The sequence below is a fragment of the Schistocerca serialis genome, chromosome 8 (assembly GCF_023864345.2).
Source record: "Schistocerca serialis cubense isolate TAMUIC-IGC-003099 chromosome 8, iqSchSeri2.2, whole genome shotgun sequence".
NCBI lineage: Eukaryota > Metazoa > Arthropoda > Insecta > Orthoptera > Acrididae > Schistocerca > Schistocerca serialis.
Window position 1 is genome coordinate 456,100,122 of NC_064645.1, and position 22,461 is coordinate 456,122,582.

Genomic DNA, 22,461 nt, shown 5'->3' on the forward strand with positions numbered 1-22,461 from the left:
CAAACAATGGAAAATCCAGGATGGAATGTAACCCCCCTCCCCCCTCACACACACACACACACACACACACACACACCATATTCCAAACAGTTGTACACCTCGATAATGGTTTACCTCTACATGCTCACTGACCTAGTGCACACAAAAAATGTGATTCATTCAACCAGGTGACATCTCCATTGTTTCCTGGTCCAGCCTCTATGATCCTATGCCCACAGCAATCTTAACTGAAGAAGAAGAAGAAGAAGAAGAAGATGATAGGTCAACATGGGAACACATGATCTGCTGTGGAGATCCATCTTGAACAATGTGTATTAAACAATTGCTCCAAAATACTTGTGCCTGCATAGCAGAGGCATGTGTAACATGGCAGAGGGTGATGACACTTAATGATCTGATTGATCCCATGTCAACTTTAAAACTTGATACTGCAGCAGCACATTCTAATCACACACTGTGTGCATTGTTTAGCTTGTGTATTCATATGTTGGCCATTGTTTTGAACTCAGTTTCAATTTACATTTGATATTTATGTAACTTTCAATCACCTACACAACATCATCATATATACTAGTGAATTTTAGAATATTTTAAGCATCACTATCCTATCAATAGTAAGAGCATCAAGTCTTAATAACTTTCTACACTGAAAGTCATATGTACTGTGGAACACAATTCACACACAGACAGTAAGGTTACATTAGCTCTAATTTACTGATTGTAATTTGGAAGGAAACTGTATATTAGTTAGGAACATTGTTGTTAGAAATAATGTGGCACACTTTCTCACAAACATTGTAGAATACTCTGAACTATTATTACACTGAAAGTATACTTATATTATAAAATCATTTATGATGTACGTAACTTTTGCCAAGATTATTATTTTTAGTTGTAAAAGAATGTATGTAGCAATATATAAAACTCAAAGTAAAAAATGTATCACCTACATTATTTAATAGAGTGCTATAACCTTCCTCAAACCTCTTGGAACCTGTCTAGGCTACAAATGTCTTAAATGCAGCGAAACTCAATTTCTAACCGCCATCAAAAGATTGAAATTAAAGTTATCTAATTACAGGCGAGTTAGTGATGAGGCATGGATGTCCAAAATATTGTCATCTACTTGTGATTTCACAATTCTTCAATCACTTTCCATAGATGCTCATGACAATAGCAAGTGAATAGCTGACCAGGTTAGTCATTTCCAAAATACCCAGGCACGTGGCCCTTTTTCAAGGTCACTTAAGTCAGTAGATTTCTCCATTTGTGGCCCTTATCATTAGAATTAGTCCACATTTGTCTCTGCTCACTTATATATTTTCCTTACCGCATCGTGTGCCCGCGATGCCACCGGGCAGCGTCCGATCTCACTGTGCAGTGGTCATAATATTTTGGCTGCTCTGTCTTTAACTGTTGCTTGTTTTCATTATATCTTTACAATACAGAAGAAAGTTTCTGTTTTTATTAGAAAAAAAGTTTTCACGATGAATGGTCAGGAAGAATTTACCTGCTCCAAGTACAATGTGGCAAATGCTAAAATTAAGGCAGTGTAACTTTCAGTCAGTGAGTATGTTACAGATGCTTGCTCCTTCTCTTTTGATTTCTACAGCACCAGCGACTCTGAAGAATATTACTGTTTTTTTTTTCTCAATTTTCTGCTATTTTCCTCTGATTATTTTTTAACCAAAAACATTTTCCAGGATATCAGATTCAGTATTTGCCATAAAGTATTCCACTACACATTATCTTCAATACATACATGATACTTCTCTTTTGAGTAATAACTCACAACTAATGAACAGTACTACTGTTAAATGTAAAGAGTAATTTATTCTCTAAGGAAACACTTACAGACAGTTCACTTTCCATAGATGACAGCAGCAGTGGAGTAAATGAGCACTTGATAATAACCTCCCCATCTCTCCTTTCTTCTGATTCTACCTGCAAACATTTAGGAAATCACTGTATCCAATGCACATATATTTCAGGCATATTTTTCAAATTGTGTTATATTTCCTAATCTTATTACTTCTGATAGACAAATGTGATGAATTTTGTAGTGTACTAAAGGACTTCCGTCCGCCGCTCGTGGTCTCGCGGTAGCGTTCTCGCTTCCCGAGCACGGGGTCCCGGGTTCGATTCCCGGCGGGGTCAGGGATTTTCACCTGCCTCGAGATGACTGGGTGTGTGTGTTGTCCTCATCATTTCATCATCATCCAGGAAAGTGGCGAAATTGGACTGAGCAAAGATTGGATAATTGTACGGGCGCTGATGACCACGCAGTTGAGCGCCCCACAAACCAAACATCATCATCATCATCATCATCGACTTCCATTCTCATAATATCAACAGGTACTTATGCTGATGTATGAAGACAATATAAAATGCACCAGCACAAGTTTTTATTTATGCTGTACCTTTCATTGACTATGAAATTGCCGTAACATTTTGGACTCGCAGAATGACACTGAAATCTATTATCAGCATGTTGGACTCTTCAGAGAGTGCCACAGACATATTGGAAACATCAGATCTTATGTTGCTAGTGTGGTCTCTCAAGCTGTCGAGAGGGCCCTGGTTAGAATGCTTATGATATAATGACTGAAACCACAAATACAGAATAGGTGCACTTCATTGCTTGGTAGCAATACATAAGATCGAATGTGAATACAGCTGAAGCTCAGAACTAGCTGAATGCAAAGATAGTCCTTACAGCAGACAGCTGTACTGCTGTCCAGAGAGTGAGAGAGTGATTTTACGCGGCCCATATGCTTGCAAGAGTGGTATCTGGAGATGAGCAATGTGCCACCTCACCTTGCTGATGAGCAAGAGTTTTTTCTCTGTTGGGGGTTGAAATGACTCTGAAGTCTGCCGGTAGAGTTAGTGGTTTCTGTAAAGGATTTCCACTAGGGATGTGTAGAGGTCTTCCTTATACACTAAACGCATGCCTAAAAGCGCCACAGGCAGAGCTTCCGCCCAGTCTTCTTCATGACATGAGGGCTAGTTTGAGTATGCTGTGCCAGCGCTCCACTATTCCATTACTTTGAGAGTGGTAAGGTGTGGTTTGAAAGCATGAAACACCACACAAGTGATAGATCAGTAAAAAGTGCTGATTCAAATTATCTCCCTTGATCAGTCATTATTGAGGCAGAACAGCCAAAACAGGAAAGCCATAAACTGACAAATGCTTTTATTGTTGTTGTTGTTACTGCAGTGATATCATATGTTGTTATAGCCTCAACCTAGTGAGTTACCCTGTCAATTGCTAAAAGGATACAATGAAAACCACCTGAGTCAGAGAGGGATATGACAAGGTCTAGGTGAATATGCTGAAAGTGGCCCATAGTGATTAAATAACAATCATGTTGTGGTTGCATATGCTGTCCTGTCTTAGAATGCAGCAGGCAGCACATGCTTGCATCCAAGTTTTACAATCTCTTCCGACATTTGGCCACACAGATCAGTTCGTGACAAGTTTCACTGTTGAGTGGATCCCTGGATGGGACAGCCTGTATAGTTTATCAAAGATGACTCTGCTCTTGTTGAGAGGTACTAGTAGTCAAATATGTTCTGTGAAAATCACACAGTACTTGGGTTGAATGGCCAGGAACTGTGTAGCATTCTATGTGCAAACTGGTCATGGTGATGTGTTGTGCTGGAGTTCACAAAATTACATGTCCTGTAGTAATACTTCTGATAGTTTGTCATAATTAATATTCACCATGAGTACATAGCTCCTAGAGAGATAATTTGCAATGACATTGAATGTGCAATGAAGATGTCAAACATCCGTTGTGAATTGTGCAAATAACCTAAATGGCGAAAACACTATTAGCAACAATCTTTTGCTGATTGTAAATGGAATCTGCCAGAGGACGATGACTGGTATAGATGGTCAAAGGTCTGCCCTCTAAATCATCTTCAAAGTGCCATACTGCTTCATACACTGCTAACAGTTCGCTTTCTTAAGCTGACCACTTACACTGGGAGTCTGTCAACTTTTTGAAAAAGAAGTATAATGGCTCTTGTATTTTTGCTACTGACTGCTGGAAAACCATTCCACAGATGAAATCACTTGCATCTGAGGATCAAAAGGTGCATGGTGGGTAGCGGGTGTGCTAACAGCTTATCCTGAGAAAAGCAGTCTTTAATTTGTCACATCTGCAGTGTCCTTTGAATATTTCTTTTGCATGTCATGTGTTTGGCTGCTGCTAATGCATCTGGTTGGCAGCTGCATGGGGTAGGTGTCAGTGATAAAAGTTTACCAGGCTGAGAAATTGACATAATCCTTCAAAGTTTTGTGGCCATAGTGATGAGCTCTATGCTGTCACTGAAAAACGAATGGCCAAAGAAGGTAATCTTTGACTGTCTGTCACAGTTGACATTTACTGTCACTGACTGTGATGTTGAGATTGTGTAAGGTATCGAGACTAGTTTGAGATACTCTTCATGCTTGTGAAGAGAATCAGAGAAGACTAAAATATCATGAAGTAAGGCATCGAGACTAGTTTGAGATACTCTTCATGCTTGTGATGAGAATCAGGGAAGACTAAAATATCATGAAGTATGTGAATCAAAAGGAAAACTTTAAAGCAATATTGTCTGTGAACCTTTGCCAAGTCTGGGCTGCATTTTTGAGTCTGTATGGCATGTAAAGGAGTTCAGAAAGTCCAAAAGAAGTGATAATAACCACTTCTGGTATGTCCTCTTGGTTCACGGGAAGCTGAAAATAAGCTTTTTTTACAGTCCATCACACTGAACACTGACATGCTTGTTAAGTTACGAGTGTACTGAATATTCAGGATTCGATAACTGTCTGTGAGTTAAGAGCCCACAGTCACTGCACAATTTACATGTGCCATTCTTCTTATGTACGAGATGAATGGGCGAGGACTGGGGACTATTGGACAACCTGATTATGTGGCTTGCAGTAAGTCATTAATAGCCAATTTGGCTGCTGAAAGTTTATCTGGAGATAATCTGTGTGCCTTATGTTGGACTGGTGGGTCCAGCATGGTTTTATGAACAGTTCTGTTACTGATAGCACTTTGTCTACAATGCATATTTGAATCTAGTGGTATGAAATGGAAACACATGCAGTAGGTGCACAGGTACTGCAAGAAAGGTTCACTATACTGACCTGTGTTGGTGCCAGCGTAGATATTACACGCTGCTCCGATGACGTGTGTTGCTGGCCACCCCTCACACACTGACTCATTCATGGTGATAATGTCAAAATGATGAGGTTGTTTTCTAGCAAGCCAATTGAAATATGAATGTGTAGCAGTGATCTTGTTTGTAGGTGTGCGAATTTTGTGCTATGTAGTGTGGCGCTCTTTTAGGTGAAGTGTTTCTTATTTAGGTGAGGAAGTGCTGAGTAAGTTTCTGCAGTTCTAATGCTGATGTCAGGCAGTCTCAAATTATCTGCTGATCATGTCTGCTTTTGTCAACTGAATAAAGAATTTGTGAGCTGGTGTGCATGGAAGGCGGCTGTGTGAATAGCGATGGTGTGCCAATGACTACAGTTATGGAATGTCCGCTGCTGCAGTGTAGCAGAGTTCCGTGTTCCAAATCAGGGGTGAGATGATTATGTCTTAGAAAGTCAGCCCCCTAGTAATGGTTCCTTGAGGTCAGCAAGGAAAAACTGCCATGAAAATATATGTTATAAATCCAGGTCAAAGATTTGAGATGTGATTGTATATGCTTCAATATGTGAAACATTTGCTGTGCGGAGTTGGAAAGATGATAAAAGTTTTATTGTGGCAGTGGTAACTCACATGGTATGGCACTCACTCCAGACCCAGTATCAACAAGAAAATATATGAGTGAAAGCAAGGTGCCATGCAGTTGCATGCTTAATCACTGAAATGCAACAACGCCAATGTACCAACAGGGGCATGGGTGTGTCTCTGTCTGAGTGCAGAGAGTTGTTGACACCTGGCTGCCTGTTTGTTTTGACTGGCCGGAGGGGTCACTGCCCCAGAAGATGTTAGGACGTCATCCTCAACGTCTTCTGAACACTTGGTTGTGGTAGGCTACCTGCAGCTGGCTGTAGCAGTGTGGTCCCTGACCCAGGTGGATCTGGTCATTGTTAGCCAATGAGTTAAAGCAGGGCTAGAAGTCTGCCTGCCAAAATCAATTTGCTTTCTAATGACTCGTGCTCATGTGAGATCTTTGCTAGCTGCAACTGAGAAAGTAACTTCGCTGTCCACAATGTGTGATGTCAATGGCCAAAAGCGCCTCCACAGAGCTATTTTAATCAAAGTTGAATGGCACAACAAAACAGAGTAGTACTAATAATGTCAGTACTGACAGATGTACACCACCACACACTTAACATGGAACCATCATTCCACTGACCCAGAAAAAGGCAGTCTCGAAATCTGTATGAGAAGGTTCCCAGCCTTGTTTTCCAAGCCAATTCATTCATCGTTGTGTGATTACCCCAATGCTTCTCTGAAGTGACTAATTCCATATTAACCTGACAATTTAGGTACCAACACATTTAAAGAAACTTTTCATGCTGACATGCTATCAGAGAACAACTAAAAATTGGATGGTACAGCCAAGTGGTGCTCTAGTAAGACAAACAGGGGTCAAGGGGAATATTTCATATGAGTCAGCTTTGGCTAGTGACATTTTTAATGGCTGATGTAAGTCACTTTTGGTATGTGTATTCAGTTTTGTTGTTAGTTCCAAAAAGCCAAAGAAAGTGGAGAAAAAAATTGGTTGCGGTGACTCATTGATCTGTGCCTTAGCCTGAGGTATACATTAGGTTGGAAGGTAACAGTTTTGTTGTGAGTTGGCTAAACCATGGAATATGACAGTAAATAAAACCTTGTTGTACTGATCTGTAGTTTTGCCTGAGGTCTAGGTTAGATCGGAAGGTGACTGGATGTGAGTTGGTGATTACAAGGGCTATGGCTATGGTGGCAGACTGATGTGTAGCTTAGCCCGTTCAAACAAATTGCCAATTAAAAACATTTAACAGCCTGTTTGAAAAAAAAAAAATCACTGATTAAAAACATTTAACATCCCAATTTTTAAGCATTAGTATATGTGACAGTCGCTACTGTTGCATCTTTTACAACAGCACATCTTTCAGATAAACTAAAGCCTTTCACACCACTTTGCTAACTCTCAACCAATTGGTCACATTGCAGTCTAACCTAGGTCTCGGGCTACACTAAATATCAGTATGCCACCACAACTAAAATTTTGTATTAATATTCATTGGCCTCACCAACTCACAGCTAAAGTGTTGCCTTTCAACCTAACCTATACCTTGGACTTATTTACACATCAGTCTGTCACCACAATCTTAGAATCTGTGGCACTCAGCCTGTGCATGAGCTTCTGGCCTGACTGTATGTAGCGTGCAGTCTTTCATTCGCCATGGCACTAGAAAGGGAAGGATGGTGAGCCCATTTCCCTGATTGTCTTGTACCCCTGGGAAATATCCCCAGGACTCAAATTCACAACAGGCTTCGTGGACCTGGGACCATTTTTGAGGAGATGGAACAAGGAAAAATCTCTGCTCCTACGGAGATCGAAAGCAGGGCCTCCAGCACTGAACCCTGTAGTTGAGATAGAATAAGAAGATCCCAATATCTCTCAGCACTGTTGCTAGCTTTCAACTGTGAAGCACGAATGGCTGCAAGCAAAAACAGCAGCTATCTATAGAGCTGTAACAACACTGAAGCACTGCCAGACAGATGTTTACAAAATCATGTTATGTGACTGGTTGAGGTTGCCATCCTATCCATCCCAATGCAACTTTCAGAGATCAATTTACATTGACTCAACTGTACTGCTCTACTCACTGGAGCATTGTCACAACATATATTTTAAAAAATATATAGACACAAAAAAAGTTTTGCCAATCTGCTGTTCTCTTCCTCTTTGCACACATATGACATAAAAAGCCTGAACATCATTGCATAACTGGATGAAGCCGAAATCTGGTATCTGTGGGTTCAGCTGATCCCATCTCTCACTGCACTTAATGGTATCTATATTACCAAACAGCTAACCTGGGGCATGTTCCCAGTAGTAGGTTGCCTATTTAGAAGTTTCCAGGGGCAACAAACATTCGCTTTTTAATATTTCAAACAGTTATTGACAGAATTTTAATCATATATTAAAGGTTTGATACAAAAAGTCAATGACTACAATTAGAAACTGTGTATATGTCTTGAGGCAGACTATATTCATCCATTATTTGAGAATGAGAGCACATAGTGACTTTCAAGAAACTTGGCACATAATTTCAAATATTTAAAAAATTTTCTAGCCGACATCCCTCACAAAATTATGAAAGGAACAAAGTTTATTGCTTACTACATTTTTGCTGTTCACACATACAAATGCAGCATCTGGCATGGCATTTCAGTTTACTACTTCTTTACTAGTAACTCTATTTGCAGTAAATTTTGCTGACAGTATCCACAAACACAACACTGAATGTATCAGCAAAATTACCTGTATCATCATACAACACACAATTTGAGAGATACAATGTTTTATACATGGGAATTGAATTCTTCAGATAATCTCGGGTGGGAGTTGACTGGTTCTCAAGAGGTTTACACTTCACGCGCATGCAAGCACGCACGCAATCATGCACACATTCACTTTTGAGGAAAGGTGACAAGTATTGAAAACCTTTCAGTCCCCAGGATGAACGATACTTTGCTCTCTGTCATTGATGCTATGTTAGATAGAAATTTAATACTTTGTATTTGTTTTATGAAATTGGTGTTACATGCAATTACTGCAAAACCTCTCCAAGGTGGAATATAATGACCACAAATGAGTGCAGTGGGTAAAACAAGTGGCATGATTTGATTATTAATAGGGTACTAGAAAGTGCAATTTATGTGCAAAACTGACTCATCAAATGCTTGGTGACTTGCACTGCGTGTGCGCGAGGGGGGGTCTATGGGATGACTAACATTATACATATAAATAAAGGCAGCACTGGTAGTACTGGGCACATTAGTTCCTAACTGCCTCGCCAATGACAGGACATTTAACCCCAATTTTTGTTCCTTCTGCTAACCACAAGTTTGTAATTCTTTCTTAATTTACATGCGAATACATAAATCCAGCCCAATTGCCTAAAGGTCCTCCAAAGTGATGGAATCGGAGATACACAGTGTACACATTGGGTGTCCCAAACCTTTAAACAAAATTATACAGATGGTAGAGGACCCTAATCAATGGTCATAAATGAATACTTTGGGCAGTACAAGGTCTGAAGGGGAAACATGTGAATCATATCTATTTATAAATTGATTTTGAGCTAAGGTGCACTTACAGTGTATCAGGCTCTTTTGTTGTCAGTGGTTGTTGGTAATCATTTCTGTTGGCCGCAACATATTGTAGCCAATGAGTCTCACTGAATCTAATATCTTTTGGCAAGGTATGCAAATTGATTTGTTTCCAGTATGGAAGAGAATCAAAAACCCACTGTTGGATAAGGGCAGGTACGCATGGCTGTTGTCAGCCTGCTGACTTGTCTCAGTACATCAGCTCCTCAGTGCCTAGCAGTGGCATATGACGCAAGTGCAGAGCCACCCTGTCTTTGAACAGATCATCCAAATCCTTGTCGTCATTTTGTGCCACTGTCAGTTTGGCGAAAGAGCAATGCTCTTGGCCACCGTATTAGGCAGAACTGTTAGCAGCCTGTGAAGCAGTTACATACTTCAGATTCGTGGTGGAAGGACATGCCTATACTATAGGGCAGTGTAGTTGCAAGTTGGTGGGACCAATGAATGAGAATGGAAGAAACTGGATTTGCCAACAGACTGATGTCTAGTGAAGCCCAAATCCTGAATGTCTGCCGACTACTGGCTCATGATTCATTGGGTTCAATTCCCATCATAATCTCAACAGTTACCAACAGCAGCATGCAGTGGAGAAGCCAAAGTACAGCGAAAGAGCAATTTTACCAATATTGTTTCATAACAAACACGTACCTGCTGCATTGGCATTGGAGATACTGCCTTGAATAACAATACAGAATCAAGCCCGATGTGCTCATGTTATCACTGTTTACATTTCACCACTGGTAGGGAAAGATGAGGCTTTCTCGACATAGAAACTTGCAGAGATCAAATACCACAGTGATGAGAAATGCCTAACATGTGAAGTGTACGAGGGTGTCAGTTACTGTATGTTGTAGCATGATGTACCACTTGGATAGCTGAATGTCTGTATGGAAAAAAGTTGCAAAAGTCACCATCCTAACTAGAAGATGATAACAAATAGAAACCTTTGGGTACTTACTAAACAGCACACTTCACTTAAAGATAATGATGATTCACTGGTCAGCACAAGAATATACACAACAGATATCACATGTACTGTCTTAGACTTGCTTGTTATTTCTATGTAATGCACTTCTGGTAACAGCGTGCGCGCGCCCACACACACACACACACACACACACACACACACACACACACTCACCAGTGTCTGTGCTGGGGCAGGTACGGAACAGGTACTGACTACTGGAGAATGTGGTCTTCCCAGCGTTCATCACTCTGCAATGTTGCCAGCATGTAGGTGTCGAGCAACCTGCCAGCTGTGGTTACCACAGCACACCCCATACAAGAAAAAAATTTTTGCTGACATGAACTATGAATGTCTGCAGCTTCGAAACAGAACCACACTTCCCTTCTGTAATGCGTTTCTATTGTGGCTGCATGATGGTGGATTGGCTGGTGCTGCATCTGGGTTGATGGTGGCTGGTCAGTTTCCAGGCAGGATGCTGGCTGCAATGTGGCAGAATGTGACACTGGCCACCTGGTGTACCTGTCAATTGCTGTGAGACAGAACCAGCAGTTACGTGGTCCTTCCAAGTCCAGGTGAATGTGTGAGAATAGTGCCTCTGGGATGTCAAAACTCCTGAGTGGAAGTTATACGTGCCATGTTACTTCGCACTTTTGACAGGCAACACAGGTCCGAGTCCTCTTATAGCAGTCCTGTATACTGGGCCACACAAAATGCTGTTACTGGTGCCCTCATAGTGCACATTCCCGGACAGGTGAGCTGTGCAGAGAATTGAAAACCCACTGTCGTAGAAGGCCACTGTTGGCTCACTGATTCATCTCAGTACATCAGCTCCTCAGTGTACAGCTGTGGCATAGGATGCAAGTGTGGAGTCATCCTGCCTTTAAACAGGTCCTTCAACTTCTTGTCATTCTGTGCTGCTGCCAGTTTGCTGAAATTCACTGGTGAAGAAATTCCTTCTTCTATAGACCAGGCATCAAAGGTGTCATTTTGTGAACCCTTACATGCCCAATGTCTGTCGTAAACTGCAAAATAAAATTTAGGTGGTTGGTTTGCATGGCCAGGGGGGGGTAATTATTTCGTGGCTGCAAAAATGCAAACTTCCACGGCCAGTGTTCTGATATATAGTCTAGGCATGTTCTTCCACCATGAATCTGAAGTATGTAACTGCTGCACAGGCTGCTAACAGTTCTGCGTAATACGGTGGCCAAGAGCATTGCTCTTTCACCAAACTGGCAGTGGCACAAAATGATAACAAGGATTTGGATGATCTGTTTAAAGACAGGGTGGCTCTGCACTTGCGTCATATGCCACTGCAAGGCACTGAGGAGCTGATATACTGAGACGAGTCAGCAGGCTGACAACAGCCATACCTACCTGCCCTTATCCAACAGTGGGTTTTTTATTCTCTGCAGTGTCTCAGCCAACTGGCAATTTGTGCTATGAGGGTACCAGTAACACAACATTTTGTGAGGCCCAACATATAGGACTACCATACGAGGACTCAGAACTGCATTGCATGTCAAAAGTGCAAAGTAACATGGCAAGTACGAGCTCCACTCATGAGTTTTGACAGCTCAGAGGCACGATTCTCACACAATCACCTGGACTTGCTAGGATTGTGTAGCTGCTGGTACTGTCTCATGTCAACTGACAGGTAAACTGGTGGCCACTGCCACAGTCCGCCACACTGCAGCCGCCATCCAGAGCATTGTGTCCTGCCTGGAAACTGACCAGCCACCATCAATCCAACTCCAGCAGTCACCTCACAACACCAGCCAATCAACCCAGCCACAACAGAAACACATTACAGAAGGGAAGTGTGGTTCTGCTTCGACCCAACAGACATTCATAGTTCATGTCAGAAAAAACTTTTTTTTTCCTTGTATGGGGTGTGGTGTGGTGACCACAGCTGGCAGGTCGCTCCACACCTATCTGCTGGCAATGTTGTGAATGACCAATGCTGGGAAGACCACATTCTCCAGTAGTCAGTACCTGTGCCTCTACCTGCCCCAGCACAGACACTGCTGTGTTTGCAGTTACCAGAAGTGGATTACATAGCAATAACAAGCAAGATTACAATAGATGTGATATAAGTTGTGTATCTTGTTGTGCTGACCAATAAAAGATCATTATCTTAAAGTGAAGTGTGCCATTTAGTAAATATCTACAAGTTTCTGTTCGTCGTTATAAGCATCTTCCAAATAGGATTGTGACTGTTGCAACTTATTTCTATACAGCTTTCCAAGTGGTACATCCTGCTACAACATACAGTAACTGAATCTCTGCTAGTGTCTATATTGAGAATGCTCCATCTTTAACACACCAATGGTGAAATGTTAACGGTGATAACCTTCACCATGAACACATCAGATATGATTGTGTACTGTTATTCAAGGTAGTGTCTCCAATGCCAACGCAGCAGGTACTTGTTTGTTATGTATTGGTAAAAGTGAACTTCCAGTGTACTTTTGCTTCTGCATTGAATGCTGCTGTTGGTAACTGTTGAGATTATGAATGACGGGAACTTGCGGGCTTTCAAAAATAAAAATGGCGTGTGGCCCTCAACTACATACCCTCAGACTCAGAGTTGAAAAGTTTTGGCTGGTTTCATTGTCTAGGGGCTGGGATACGTAGATGCCGCATTACAAGCCAGATACTGCTGAGTGTACAGTATACAGTATGAATATACACATGAATCGAATGGTCGAAGGTTCCTATCACTCAGCAATTATGACTTTTGAATGTAATGAAGAAATTTATAAATGAAAGAGTGCAATTAAATAAAATCTGCAGGTAATATTTTTTATGATTTTAAATGATGAGAACAATACCTTTAAGAAAGCCGTTTATTACTGCAAACACTTATTAGTGTCAATGGTCCACGAATTAAATAAAAGTTGAATAACAGGGAAACAATAGATTCCTACTTCACATAATTAGTTATGAACAACAACAACATAGCTCACAAGATATTCACTTCCAAACGCATACTACACGTTCACTGCAGAAGCCACAGAAGTCTCACAAGTGCACAAGTCGGCACTACGAAATATTTCTATTTCCCACGACCATGCGCAAACGCTCCACTGTCCCAATCTTTCCTGCGACTGACCGTCCTGCTTCCCATCCAGCACCCCTTGTCCTGTCCAGCACTCCTTCCCACTTCCATCCAGTCTCCCCATTAACAAGCACTGTGATTGGCTAGAGCGCTCCCGCCATTTCTACAAGCTAACCCACACTCCCAAACATACTGAGACACACACGAAATAGTGGATTTACATTTAAATAACTTGAAATTAAATAAATATTCCTACAGCTGGACCATAACCATGCTCTAACACACATTATTAAATCCATAAACAAATGAAATAAACATATATCAAAGGAATAGAAATAAGAGCAGGCCAGAAGCCTAATGTCTCTGTGCTTCCTAAAACACAGTAAATATTCGACCAATTTCATCATGAATAGTACATATTGGATATAAACAAAGGCATAGATGAATAAATATATTTATAAGCCTGCTGCTACCATTTTTTCATGTAGCTGTGGAGTGCTTGTGGGCTGACGTGATCAGTAGTAATCGGCCACTTTGACCTCCAATAACTCATGTACTATTCAAGGTATATACATGTAGTTCATACTAATTTAGGTTTACACTAATAGCTTTCTAAAGACATGTCGATGAACACAATTGGATGAACCATTTAGATTTTAGAAATTCATTGCTGGGTGTTACTTGTATAATTTACAGTCAGATACTAAACTTTAAGCTAACAAAGATATTGAAAATCTATTTACACCATCAGAATCATCGTGCAAATAATGGTAGTTCACATGTTTCTTTTTGAGGTATTATGATTCCTCTGGCTATTATTAATTTCTACATGAACTGTGAAATGTCTGCCATTATGTTTTCACAAAGTCCCCCATGTTTGGCACTCCCGGCATACAAATCTCCTTCATCGACACACAGCGCCTTTCACGACACAGCGTTAACATGCAATTCCCAGCCACGTGGTTGGCCTGGACCATGCGCTGGGGCTACATCTCTTGCTCCAGCTAATGTATGGCACCATGTGGTCGCTGACAAACCCCGGCTTGCCGAGTGGCCCATGCGGCCACACCAACTCTGAACTTAGAATATTTTCAGGGGGCCACAACTCACCTATTACCCCACAAACTGAACCCAATGAATCACGAGCCAGTTGTCGATAGTCATTCAGAATGCTCGTTTGTAATTTCCTATGGTTTGTAAATAAAATATCTGGTATTTTCTTGCATATAAGTGGTTCACAAAATGACACTGCTGATGTCCTGTCTAGAGTGGAAAGCATCTCTTCACCTGTGAATTCTGTCAAACTGGTAGCAGCACAAAATGTCGAGGAGTTGGATAAAGTCTGATATGTAGAGTCTGATATACAGTGAGGGCATGTTCTTGCACCTTGCATCTAAAGTATCTAACTACTTCATAGGCTGCTAACAGTTCAATATAAAATGGCGGCCAAGAGCACTGCTTCTCTGTGATCTTCTTGGAGAAGAAACCCAAAGGCTGCCAGTGCTCAGTTATGCTCTGTTGTAGCATATCACTGACAGCATGGGATGAGTCGTCTGCGAAGATTGCTAGTGGGGCCTCAGGAATTGGGTGCGCAAGGGAAGGAGCTCACCTGAGGCTCATCTGGCGGGTTTCAAATGATGCCTGCAGTTCTGCAGTCCAAGCAGGAGGCATGAAACCATGTACTCTGGTGCCGGTGAGGATGGATGTGGAAGGAAGCTGGCCGTGCCCTTTCAAAGGAACCATCCCAGCATTTACCTGAAGCAATTTAGGGAAATTGCAGAAAACCCAAATCAGAATGGCCAGATGTGGTTTGAACCATCATCCTCTTGAATGCGAGTCCAGTGTGTTAAACACTGCATAACCTCGCTCGGTGCTTTCCACTGGTTTCCAGCTAATAAACTCGTTTATAATCCCAATAAAACCCAACGACTCCTAATGGAAATGTCAAAGGAAGTAGAAAATAAGTCAGTAAAACTTCTAGATATTTACATTGACTCCAAGCTCCATTAGGAGCAACATACCAGTTGAGTATACAAAAAATAAATAAATAAAACTCTGGTGTCATAACCCATTTTGAAACTCTGGGATATAGTGAACTTTGTTTATTTTGGGGTAACCTACTTTGGAATATCCCAGTTGCATGTGTCATATGGTGTGATTGTATGGGGACTCTCCCCTCACATCAAGAATATTTTTAAAATACAAAAAAAGGGTCTTACACACAATATGTGAAACAATTTGTGTGGAATGCTGTTCTCCTTTATTCCAGGCTCAGAATATTCACAATTATAAATTTATGCATCTATGTATCTGTGTTCTCTATTAAAAATATTTCAGAATTTCCTGAACACAACACCAGAGTTAAGGCTAATTTAGATATAGAATGGCACATGTTAGCAAGAACCAGAAATTCTCAGCAAGTGCACCCGCTCAAAATTTTCAACAAATTACCAATCTACGTCAGTCTATGGATCTTAATTTTTTTAAAAAATTAAGTGGTTTGGCTGGCTATCAGATTACCCTTTTCATGACATTAAAGTTCTCTGAGATGCGTGAGGAGCGTCTTAGCAGTTGACAAATTTCCCTGTAGTTCATTGTATCATGAAGTGCTGTGATTATGTCTTTTGTAGTTAAGTCCTGTGTAATTATGAACTGTTTAGTCTTTACAGTCCTGCAAATGATCCAGTCCATACTGTATTGTATAGCTTATTGACAATAGCCCTTACAAATTTTCTTGGAATGTGTTTTATTATTACTGTGCTATGTATAGGATAACTTACTGATAATAGTTTATATTTCCTTATTATGTATGTAGTACTACATCTTATAGTATACTTCAATGGCAAAGCTTATTTCCATTGTAAAAGGATCGATGGTGAATAAAACTTCTTGATTCTTGATCTCTGCCTCCGCCCCCTCTCCCCCTCTATGTCCAATGTCCACCACATTCAGCCTTTCCCCCCCCCCCCCCCCCATTCTGTCTATTTCCTCTTCACCCCCCACCCCCTCTTTGATCTTGAGACAGTTTTGTTACAGCCAATGAAACCTTGATTGGGTACTGAAGTAGTTTTAAATAAATAGTTAAATCAGGTGGGATCATTGGTATTCAGGGAATGAGAGACCTCTCCTACTACTGGATCCGTGAGTACCATGGCTTCAATGACAGTATTTTGCACAGTTTTAAACTGGAAATGGGTTAGATTACAAAGTTTCAGACAATTCAGATTCAGTAACCATAAGCCCGTAAACTATAAATAAAGCTTTCCTTTTTGGCTCTAAGCACTATGGGACTTAACATCTGAGGTCATCAGTTTTGTTTAAAATTGTGTAGAAGGAGAAAGAATATATAATGGGATAAAAATGGCTCAATGGTTTAAATGTCTATTAAAACTAACTGCAAGAAAGAAAGAAAGAAAACTAGGGGAACCATACCTACGAGTGCCTAGTTAAGGAATAACCTGGATTATTATCAACAAGAAAACAAAATCATTTAAGGTTTATGTTTATTAATACAAAACGTACATGTTCAGACAACTACAGCAGCAGAGAGGTGATACTTTCATTGAACTTTTCAAAAATACAGGAAACAGAAAATGCGCAGTCTTTCGTTCACCTGCGTTTAGGTAACAAAACATGACAAACAGTACGCATTTAGCAAATGTCACAAATGAACGCAATATTACCCTTCAAATGAAGAGCACTGTTGGTGCCACCATCTCCCAAACTTAATGCACTGCAGCCAGTTTTCTGGCAACACCAAAATCTATGCTCTCTACTCACAGCTTTCAGTCTTTTCCTTATAGCAGACTCCAAAATGTTCAAATGTGTGTGAAATCTTATGGGACTTAACTGCTAAGGTCATCAGTCCCTAAGCTTACACACTACTTAACCTAAATTATCCTAAGGACAAACACACACACCCATGCCCGAGGGAGGACTCGAACCTCCACCGGTACCAGCCACACAGTCCATGACTACAGCGCCTTAGACCGGTCAGCTAATCCCATGCAGCTTATAGCAGACTCATTCGTACTAATAGCAGCAGCAACCTTTGTTTGCTTTCTCCATTTGTCTGGCCTCATTGGAGAGCTCTTCAGTTTATATGAGCTTCCTGGCCAATTTTTGTATTTAATGTATAAATTTCCAGTTGTGCCCTAAAGTGAACACACACGCACTTTTGGGACATTATATACGCGCTCCTTCCTACAGAAACAACGATGTCAACTGATGGCAGCACACGTCACATTGGCAAAACATGTGGATGCATTATGGTAGACTGCAAGCCAGCCTTTCAAAACGCAATCAAGAATTAAAGGCTATTGCTCGTGTATTCTGTGTATAACGTATGCAAGAGAGTACCAGAAAAGAAAGCTAGAAAGCGATTCTTACCCTTTCACTTCGGAAAAAACAGGATTTCTTCACTCAGCTTGTACGAGGTGTTTCTGATACAACTCTGAATACAACTGTGTCAGTGGCCAGCTGATCTGCTTTGTCAACTGTCAGGAACACAAGCTGCACTCTCTTTGTGACTATGCACTCTTTGGTACATTTACCCTAAATCACACATTTTCACAGCACACCATTAATTTGTTAACTGTCATGCACTATCAGACGACATGGATGATGAGATAAAGAACAACTTGTATGCTGATTTGGAGGACATTATTCACAGACTACCATGACATTCGATCTGTTTAGTCCTGGGTGATCTCAATGCACAAATTGGAAAAGAAAACGAATATCGTCCCATAATTGGGCTGAAAAGCTGATCTTAGAAGAATGATAATTAGTAGCACCTACTTCCCACAGAAAGAGATACATAAAGCCACATGGATGTCGCCAAATGGTAAAATGAAAAGCCAGATTGATCATGCATTGGTGGATGGAAAGCATTGTGGATGCATCGAGCCAAGTACAAATGTACTGTGGTGCTGATATGAATTCAGACCACTATTTAGCTGTTTTGAAGATTTGTCTAAAACTCTCTACAAAACGACACAGGAAAAGAGAAGGAATAGTTCATCGTGATAAAGACAAACTTTCAAATGAACGGGTAAGACAGTGGTACCAAGATAGAGTCACTCCCTCGCTTTTGTCAACAGAGGCCCCGGATAATGTAGAAGGAATATTGACACAATTGAAGGAAGAGGTTAATCCAGAGTGCATAGGAAGAACTGGGATGACAACCTAAACCGAAAAACAAATTTTGGTTTGATGAATGCCAATCAGCTGTTAAAGATAGAATGGAGAAGATATTATAGTGGTTAAATCACCCATCAGAAGATATACAAACTTCTCAGAAGTGAGATGACTGACAGGCTCATTAGAAGGAAGAAAAGAGAATAAGGGAAGAAACTATTAATGGCAGTTGAGGAATCTAAGAGCACACCACACTACTTTTTCAAGTCAGCAGGTTTAACTCGAGGCAATTACAAACAGAATAAGGGAAGAAACTATTAATGGCAGTTGAGGAATCTAAGAGCACACCACACTACTTTTTCAAGTCAGCAGGTTTAACTCGAGGCAATTATAAACAGCAAACTTTAATCCTAACAGATGGAGGGAATGTGGTACCTCCTATGGAGCAAGTAGATCAGTTTGGAAAGCATTTCAGAAAATTGCTAAATGTAGAAATTCCAGAAGGAAGTATAGAACAAGAATGGGAATTAAATACAGAGGAAGAGATAAGAACAACTGTACAGTCACTCAAAAACAATAAAGTGCCAGGTGGTAGTGGTATTAGTGCAGAACTAGTTAGAAATGGAGGGGATTTTATTGGAGACTCTAAGACAGCTTACTGTCAAAATCTGGCCATCAGAGGAGATCCCGGTTGAACAGAAGAGAGCAATTGTATGCCCAATTTTTAAAAAAGGAGATGCCACAAAAGTGGACAATTATCGAGGAATCTCGCTACTTGAGATAGGCTATGAAGTCTTAATCTCCTTGTTACTTAGTCGCCTGAAACCTGCTCTACAAGAGTTCATAGGACCATAACTATGTGGATTCATGGCAGGACGCTCAACCATAGATCACATCTTTACGCTAAACAGCTATTGGGAAAGTACTGTGAATTTGATAGAGAACTACACCTCATATTTATAGGTTTCTGACAGGCCTGTGACAGCATTAATCGGACAGTATTATGGAGGATTATGCAGGAGTTGGGCATCACAAGAAAATACATCAAAGTGAATGAAGCATGTTATACAGATACAAGCTGCCAAGTACGGTTTGGAAAGAAATTGTCAGAGCCTTTCACTGTTCAACACAGTTTGAGACCAGGAGATCCTTTGCTACTCAACATTGCATTGGAAAAGGTATGACATGAAATTGATAATGACAGGGAGATGGATATGTTTGGAACTGACACAATCTTGGCCTTTGCCGATGATGTGGTGATTATGGTAGACTCAATCAGATAGTGCCTGACACCACTAGGTTCATGAAAGAGGCAAGCAAAGTGGGATTAGTTGTCAACGACGAGAAAACCAAATATACGATCATTTCACGTCGACAGGATTTCCCTATCACTATCAATACAGATGGACAATTTTGAACGAGTAAAGAAATTTAAGTACCTGGGATCGATTATATCTAACAAAAGCGAGGTTGAGAAAGCGATTCAACAGAGAATAATTAATGCTAATCGTGCCTTCTTTAGTCTCAATAACTCATTCAAGTCACCCTTGGTTTCACAAAACAGCAAGATCAAACTTTACATGGCACTGGTAAAACCGGTTCTCTTATATGGCTGCGTGACATGAGCGATTTCACAAATTCTTGAAGAGTGGATTTGCGCATTTGACAGGAAAGTGCTCAGAAAGAGCTATGGACCTACATTCAACAGAGAAAATGGAAGATGGGAAAGGAGGCAAAAAGAGGGCTTATACCAACATTTTGGGAAAGCTGACGTTGGTACGACCATCAGAGGACGACGACTCCAGTGGTTGGGACATGTCTTAAGAGCTGAAGAATCTATCCCCAACCGAGTGTTCAATTCCCAGCTGCCTGGAAGACGTCCAAGAGGTCGTCCAAGGACTAGGTGGAATGGTAGGGTGATGAGTTCGTTGCAGAAGGTAGAACCAACAGCATCCCTGGAAGATGCAATGGACAGGAGAAAGTAGAACATCTGCCGGAAATACCTGCAACTGTGATCAGGGCAATACTACTTCCTGTGTCACTGATCGTGTTATTGATCTTTGAATAGTGTATTCTTCTGGTTTGTAATATTCCTTTTGCTTTCTGTCATGGGTCTTTATGGCCTGTTATGTACAATAAATGACGATGATGACCATTAATTTCGCGCAGTTGGTTTTAACGAACTCCTATATGTAGTTGAGAGTATCGTGTAAAAAATGATTAAAATGGCTCTGAGCTCTACGGGACTTAACATCTGAGGTCATCAGTCCGCTAGACCTTAGAACCACTTAAACCTAACTAACCCGAGGACATCACACACATCCATGCCCGAGGCAGGATTCGAACAAGCGACCGTAGCGGTCGCGCGGTTCCAGACTGAAGAGCCTACAACCGCTCGGCCACACCGGCCGGCTATCGTGTAAAAACATTAAGTAAATCGGTCAAGGGATTTTTCGTAAGAACGTTAAACAGAGTTTTGTCCTTACGTACTAGTACAGCTTAAAAATTTAACTACTGGTCCAGCTGCTGCTTATGTGTTCGCACAACTAATGGGAACTGTGCCTTGTGCAACTTTTTTATATGCGGCACTTTCAACGGAAAGGTTCCAAACATTTCGAAGTTTCATCTAGAATTAAGAATGTGTTTCAGATTTAGCACTTCTATCTTCTTAGCGGCTATCTTCCTTCACTTAACAGGAATGAGTATTGTAAGTCAACAATAAAGACGACTGAACAAACATGGAAACACCTTGCTGAGATAGAGCCGAAAACTGAATCGGACTTCGACGTATAACCTCGGTGAGCTCAACATGTCGCCGATTAGAATTTGTGTGAATTTTTCCTATCTTGTGTCTAAATTTTGCAATATTATAAGCAGTGAAAAATTCCTAATGCTTATGTACTGCAGTGTATAAGGGTTAAATGCGAATACAACCTGCCTGCTTATTTTTCTCGAAAGGAACAGTGTACCCAACGTCACAGCTGTTACAAGCAGTAATTCCTTCCACATTTCAAAATATTCCATTTCACGCGTGTAAATCACCAATAAACGTCAGTACGCGCACGCTCCCCCTCCCTATTTGACAGCCGCTGTCTAGACCTACGCAGTACGGCGTGTTAGTGGTGGGGTATAAACAAGTGAAGTCTTACTTCGGCGATGGCGTCTGGAAAATTCCCGAACTCGAGCCTGTCGAGCAGTCCATTGCGGTCGGCGTCTAGCTTGCGGAACAGCCGGTCGGCGTCCCAGGAAGGCGGCTCGTGCCTGGGCGAGGGCGGACCTACAAACCCACACCACCATAGGGCCACCACGGAAGCCAACGCGGCCGCGGCCAGAGCGCCAGCTGCCGATGCCCGCAGCTCCATCGCGACTGACTCCGAGGTGCGAGCAGCGCTGCGCGTCAGCTGGGGCATGCAAGGACACGCGGCCGGCGTGGAGGGGAGGGGACAACGGATTCGCCTTTCAGCTTCCTCGAAACTTCCGCCTACCGCCACGTAACCAGGCGCCCGCTCGCGGCTCCGTCTGCAGCACCTCTAGCCATCCGGCTGGGTCACAGCAACACCGACTCAAAGGAAGGCCTCGGCGCTTGTTCGTGACGTCACGTCAGGTAGGCACGCCGAACGCCTGGTCTGTTGCAGGCATACTCATAATGGCGATGTCTCCCTCTCTGACACAGGAAAATGTGAAACTATTGGGGGTAGTTGACCAACTCACATTGTTCTGAGAGATTTCTGCAATCAATTAATTGTGCAATTCATTACACTTATTAGCAAACAGTGTAATCCTGAACTTAAATTTCCACCTGTTTTAAGGATTGACATACAAAAACAACTTCATGGTCCAGCAGCAATAGAATTCGTGCTTCTTTACCTTATTTGTAAATCTGAGGAAGTTACGTTGCTTTTACAAGAAACTGTGAACATATTGGTGCCCTTCAAATGGTTCAAATGGCTCTGAGCACTATG

General features: G+C 41.4%; 1 protein-coding gene across 1 annotated transcript in view; it reads right to left on the reverse strand.

Annotated features, from left to right (window-relative positions):
• The window catches only part of LOC126416436 (selenoprotein N-like), a 159,087-nt gene extending 137,218 nt beyond the window's left edge, over positions 1–21,869 (reverse strand). The window contains exons 1-2 of the mRNA XM_050084158.1: positions 21,649–21,869; positions 1,855–1,944 (exon numbers count right to left, since the gene is read on the reverse strand). Of these exons, the coding sequence (XP_049940115.1) occupies positions 1,855–1,944; positions 21,649–21,861 (303 nt within the window). The 5' untranslated portion in view covers positions 21,862–21,869. The remainder of the gene's footprint in view (positions 1–1,854; positions 1,945–21,648) is intronic.
• Positions 21,870–22,461: the final 592 nt, after the last annotated feature.